We start from the raw sequence: 6260 nt of genomic DNA, 5'->3' as shown, positions 1-6260 counted from the left end.
TGATGGTCCTCGTTGAAACACCAAACCTCGACGCTATTTCGGGAGCCTGAAGTCCATAGAGCACATAATCCTCCAGAACAACAGATGGAATATCAAAAGCTAGCCGTCCTGGACCGGGTGTGTGTTGTTGGGAGGGCTATGTTACCAGAAAGGAATTGGAGAGCCTCTTGGAAAATGGTAATTACTCTCTGCTCAAAATCTTGGTCAAAAAGAGCAGAAATGACTCCAAGAGCATCTATAATTTCTTCAATTCTTCTTGCCACATAATCTGGAATAGCGCCACCTGCTTCTAATTGTCTGGTGAGGTTCAAAATATCTCTTCAAATCATCAGAAACTTCACTCAATTCCTCCTCAATTAGCGCCGCCATGTTTCAACTTCAGACCAGAGCAACTATCCTTCCTTGATTGGTCTAAACTCCGCCCCTCTGACTTTGATGGGTTTGTGACAGTTTAAATTAATTCATGATGTTCTTCAGCACAGGAACACAAAATTATTTATTAAATCGTAAAATAATTGTTTATTATTTTTAAAATGAAATCAATATATTTATTGAGGCACATATAATTAATTCTATATTAAATAACTTATTAGTGTATTTATTTCCAGTTACGTTTAAGTAATTATTTCATGACTTATTTATTTATTGTAATTTGGCACTCTGAACCCTCCATAAAAAAGAACCCAAACTGTCAATAAATACTGGCATTGGTCCGTGGTGACAAGCAGTTAAAAATGTTCTGACTTGATTTCTCTTTTTTTAGTTTCCCTCGCCGACCAATCAGAGCAGACTGAGCATGTCTACATTTACCTAGTGTGGGAGGATGGAGGCGGGCTTTGGTTTCTACCTTTATATTTTTAGTAGAAGTAAAAGTGAAATCAATAATTTTCCATCAGTCTGTTTGCAAGAAGGTGAAGATGACCATCCCAAACTTTCTGGCCTCAGCTTCTGTTTCACAGATCGCCACCTATGCTACAATCATTGTAATTTTCACATACAATGTTTTGTTTGAGATAAATGTTGGCTGCACCTGCAAGGATCAGAAGACTCACTGCTGGTTCTACATTTTAGTGCCAGTATTTCTAATAACGTTTTTGTTACTTTGGACGGACAAGATCTTCAAGAGAACTTGTAGTTACTGCTGTACTTACCAGTTTACTTGCAACCGTGACATGATGCGTAACTTTTGCTGTGTTTGCAAGGTCAGGAAGCTTTGCAGCACAGCCTTTCCTCAAATCATCAAAGCTGGTTTTATTGGAGCGCTGTGGATTGTCTCTGTGTTGATCGATGGAGAATGGTATGCTTGCTGTCAGAACGGTCTTTCTGGACCAGAGGCTCAGATTCCCTGTAAGAAGAAATCAAACCGAACACTTGAGGAGCAAACTCTGGTAGACGGCCTAAACAATGATTCAAAAGTGAGTATTTTTCTATCCTAAACTTCATGTTTGGATGTTTTTATCTCATTTGACTTTGTTCTTGACATCTGGAGAAACCTGCTAAGATAAAAAAGTCTAAAACATACCTAGAAATAAAGTAGTAAAAACGTTATTTGATTTGTTTTTTGATTTATTTTTTAGGTCGCTGGCTTTTTAGTACTGCTAGTCATCCTTATCTTGGCTGGGTTCAGGTCTTCAATTGATTGGAGGAAATGCTGCGAGAAAACATGTACATGTTGTGATAGGGTTGCTCTCTACGAGCTGGTGATTTTAGAGCAGAAGGAAGAAATCCTGAAAGATATTTGGATGAAAAAAGCAAAAGAAGACCTGAACATAAAAATCGAGAACATATTGAATCGTCAAGACCAAAATGAAACAGTGAACAGGAGTAAATATGCAGCATGTTGTGATGCAGCTAATACACTGATTGAAGAGTTGGAGCAACAAAGTAACCAGGTGGGTATTACATCTGTCCATCCATTGTTCACATGGAGGAAACCAATATCAGAGTGGAAATGTAATTAAAAGCTTTTATCTGCTAATTGTTTAGGTGCAAGGCATTCCTCTTTCAGAAGTACCAGCAGAGGTAAACTCATCCATGTCATACAATGTAAAGTTAGAGTAATATTTCTGAGTACACACATTCTGATTCATTCTGTACTTTATACTTTATTTAGACGACATGAATAAAGAAGTTATGAGGATCTTACAGCTGTCACATTTAGAAAATTCAACACTGAAACAACATTTGGGATGTTTGTCTGTCCTCTTTTTAAACCATCTCCAATGTGATGCTGACTTAAAATAATTCTGCAAAGAAAAGTTGGCCAAAAGCAGCTGTTCAGAGGTGAAAGAAGGAACCCCCAGTAACCTGATTAATATGGGGTTTAAAGGTCATGTCCTAGTCAAAGATAACACCAAGGTTCCTTACAGTGGCACTAGATGTCAGCGTCTGTTGTGTTTTCTGTTTTCTATGAAGTTTATTCTAAATGTTTGAATCTTTTTCAGAGACAGCAACTTAATGCTGGGCAAGGCGGAGAATAACAACAGACCAGTTCCGCGTAACATCAGCAACCTGTTAAACTTTGACTGCAGGTCCTTTTTATGTTCCTGATCTTAGAAATCATCATTTACATTTAAAAAATAACTGTATTACACATTTAAAATGAGAAATATATATTTCCAGGTGACATGAACTGACTTATTGTGTTATAAAACATTTTTCCAGTTTATTTGAATGTTTCCAGCTTTTAAAAACATAATCAGAGACTCCATGAAAATCACATCAAGTTCATCTCATTTTACATGTTTATGTAACCCAGGAAATGATAAATATTGTTTTTACATTAGTATGTTATATGTTCTTTTTTAAAGCTGTGTTTTCTATCATATTAGGCCACATATACAGTTGGAACCAGATATTTACATACACTGTATAAAAAGACACAAAACCTGTTTTTCATTAAATCAGACGAAACTTTTCCTGTTTTAGATCAGTTCAGATTTCTGAAGTTATTTCTATTTGTGAAATTCCAGAATAATAAAAGATACATTTTTAGAGATTTTGTTTATTACTTTCTTCAAAATCGGACCTTTAGATACAGGAAGATCACCACCACCAAGCATCTTGAGGGAAGCCCTGATGAAGAACAGCTAAAGACTTTGTGAAGATGCTGCTGAAGCTGGTCAGAGACTCACTATCCACAGTAAAACGAGTCCTGGACCAACATGGGCTGAAAGGCCACTCAGAGAGGAAGAAGCCATTACTCTGAAAGCAACTTAAAGAGCCAGCTTATAGTTTGTAGATGCACTCTGGGAAAACAGCCTAATTTTTGGAGACATGTCCTCTGGTCTCATGAAGCTAATTAAAGAGTTTGGACCTAATGACCGTTGTTACATTTGGTGGAAAAGGGAGGAAGTCTGAGAACAGCGTCTCAACTGTGAAGCATGGGGGGGGTATACTGGTTCTGTTTGGAGGAATGGACCACACTTCCAACAAACTGCTTGTGAGAAGCTTGTGGAAGGAAACCCAGAACATTTGACCCGAGTCAGATAGTGTAAAAGGAAGTTCTACCAAATACTGAGGAGATGGATGGAAACTTCTGATTCTGAAGAAAGTCATAAAAACATGTTCTCTCTCTCTCTCGTTATTCTGGCATTTAGTAAATAGAAATAATTTCAGCAATTCTGACCTAAAACAGAAAAAGTTTTAATATTATTTGTCTTTTTATACAGTATGTAAATATCTGGTTTAATTGTATATTCATGCAAGCTTGGTATTAATCGTAGCTGTAGGAGGTAAATGAGTCAATATGATGACCATTTATTATAAATGCTATAAATATGCAGCAGATGCTTTCATGCAGGCTTTGTGTTCATCCTACATAAACATTTTCTTTTCAGGTTATATTGCTTTAAGATCTAAATATGATTGCAGTTTTGTTGCTGTGTTTTATTGACTTCTTTTAGTTTATAAAAAATAAAGATTTATAACTGAGGTTTGTTAATGCTGTCCAACTCATTTAACTTTGACACCAGAATAATAGGGCAATTCGGTCCAATTGGGTCGATGTCCACCTAGACAACGCCGTCCTCCTGGGGCGTTATCACATAAAGCTGCCCAGTATGAGCAGCAGGAGAGGCAGTGAGTTTTCAGCATGTCCTGCATACCCTGAATATGAGAAGAAAATCTGAGAAGAAAACAGCAGAGAGGAAGAGACCACAAGAATGCAGATTACCAACACCAGAAGTTAAATAAAGAATATTATTTAGTTTTATTAACAACGGTGAGATTTTGTGTCTCAGAAGCAGATTTATTTCTGCAAGAGACGATGGAAAATCAATAATAAATTCTTCATTTGCAGTAGTTTAGGTTCTAACAGAATACCAAATGTATTCATACACCTGGCAGATTTAGATTTATTATTTATTAGTTTTAACATGAGTTTATTTTATTATGAGTTTATTTCAACATGAGTTCACATCTCCAACATCATTCTTCACAACACACCCTGTTTCAACAATATCAGAATCTATATTCTGTTCAGATACGTGTTCACACAGATCCACACCTTAAAAATGAAATAAAAAATGTTGCACTTTCTAGTGACAATCATCTTTTTCCTCTACAAGGAAATAGTTGCATCACAACTTAACATTTCACAAATATAAGAATGTGACTAAAAGGTCAAATCTCCAACACTATTCTTTACATCAGAATGTTGTTTTCAGCAATATCAAATATCAAGCAAATTAGTTTTCACAGTTATCTAATCCTTATGAATAAAAATAATAATAATAATGCTTCTTTGTTATTCACAATATAACATAACTTTATAATGATGGTATTATCTTTTTTCCTCTGCATAGTAGTTGCATAGAGTAGTTTCAATGAAACTTGGCCAGTAACATTACAGGGGACATATCATGTAAAATCATACATTTTGTTGTGTTCTTGGAGTCTGTAGAAGTGCAGAAAAGATGTTTTTGCAGAACTAGAGGCATTTATTTTTCCGACAATAGGCAGAGAGGAAATAGGGGGAGAGAGCAGGTGAAGACATTCGGCAAAGGTCTCCGGGTCCGGGACTCGGACCTGGGACGGCCGATTCGAGGACTGTAGCCTCTATTCATGAGCTTAACCCCTACACCACCAGCACCACACAAAGTGCAGAAAAGTTTAATTTAGTCTCTCTGGGGGCTGTGTAGATATGTTTATATTCTGACTAGGTCATATTTTTCAGTCCGTTGAGTTTTTTCTAACCTCTGTTACATTTTTTGAACTGTTACGTCACAGTATTTTCTAAAGCTAAACAAGGTCATAATTATCCCAGTGGATCATTTTATACATGAAAAAACGTATAAGTGACATTCTTGCAAATACATTAATACAAACATTATTAGTATTTTCATATTTTTTATTTATTTATTTTTTCGATATCGACATTTTCGACGTCAATGCTGCTGCCCGTAGCTGCGGCCGTAAGGTCTGCGGTGCCTGTCGCGGCGGGGTTCATGGGTTCATGGGAGTTTGCCCAACCGGTTCACATGTGTTTTGTGGACCTGGAGAAGGCATTCGACTGTGTCTCTCGTGATGCCCTGTGGGGGGTGCTCCAGGAGTATGGAATCGGGGGCCCTTTATTAGGGGCCATCCGGTCCCTGTACAAGCGGAGCAGGAGTTTGGTCCGCATTGCCGGCACTAAGTCGGACCTGTTCCCAGTGCATGTTGGACTCCGGCAGGACTGCCCTTTGTCACCGGTCCTGTTCATAACTTTTATGGACAGGATTTCTAGACGCAGCCAAGGGCCGGAGGGGGTCTGGTTTGGGGACCAGTGGATTTCGTCTCTTCTTTTTGCAGATGACGTGGTCCTGCTGGCCCCCTCTAGCCAAGACCTACAGCATGCACTGGGGCGGTTTGCAGCCGAGTGTAAAGCGGCTGTTCCTACCCTCACCTATGGTCATGAACTTTGGGTCATGACCGAAAGAACGAGATCCCGGATACAAGCGGCTGAAATGAGCTTCCTCCGTAGGGTGGCCGGGCACTCCCTTAGTGATAGGGTGAGGAGCTCGGCCATCCGGGAGGAGCTCGGAGTAGAGCCGCTGCTCCTCCACATCGAGAGGAGCCAGTTGAGGTGGCTCGGGCATCTATACTGGATGCCTCCTGGACGCCTTCCTCGGGAGGTGTTCCAGGCACGTCCCACCGGGAGGAGGCTCAGGACACGCTGGAGGGACTATGTCTCTCGGCTGGCCCGGGAACGCCTTGGGCTCCACCCAGAGGAGCTGGAGGAGGTGTCTGGGGAGAGGGACGTCTGGGTGTCTCTGCTGAGT

The 6260-nt window shown here is 39.4% G+C and overlaps 1 protein-coding gene across 1 annotated transcript; it reads left to right on the top strand.

Moving 5' to 3' along the window:
• The first annotated feature begins 883 nt into the window (after positions 1–883).
• On the top strand, positions 884–3943 carry LOC124872438. Its single transcript, XM_047372449.1, has 4 exons — positions 884–1415; positions 1578–1892; positions 1987–2022; positions 2445–3943. Exons 1-4 carry the CDS (start codon positions 918–920, stop codon positions 2478–2480), a joined length of 885 nt encoding a protein of 294 aa, XP_047228405.1. The 5' UTR covers positions 884–917; the 3' UTR covers positions 2481–3943.
• The last annotated feature ends 2317 nt before the right edge of the window (positions 3944–6260 follow it).

This window comes from Girardinichthys multiradiatus, chromosome 1 (genome assembly GCF_021462225.1).
Source record: "Girardinichthys multiradiatus isolate DD_20200921_A chromosome 1, DD_fGirMul_XY1, whole genome shotgun sequence".
NCBI classification, from domain to species: Eukaryota; Metazoa; Chordata; class Actinopteri; order Cyprinodontiformes; family Goodeidae; genus Girardinichthys; species Girardinichthys multiradiatus.
The sequence above is the reverse complement of the archived record's forward strand: the minus strand, read 5'-3'. Positions and strand labels throughout refer to the sequence as shown.

Coding starts and splice junctions, on each gene's coding strand:
- LOC124872438 (XM_047372449.1), top strand. CDS start 918: ATGACCATCCCAAACTTTCTGGCCTCAGCTTCTGTTTCACAGATCGCC. Junction 1,416..1,577: donor GCCTAAACAATGATTCAAAA/GTGAGTATTTTT, acceptor TTTATTTTTTAG/GTCGCTGGCTTTTTAGTACT. Junction 1,893..1,986: donor TGGAGCAACAAAGTAACCAG/GTGGGTATTACA, acceptor CTAATTGTTTAG/GTGCAAGGCATTCCTCTTTC.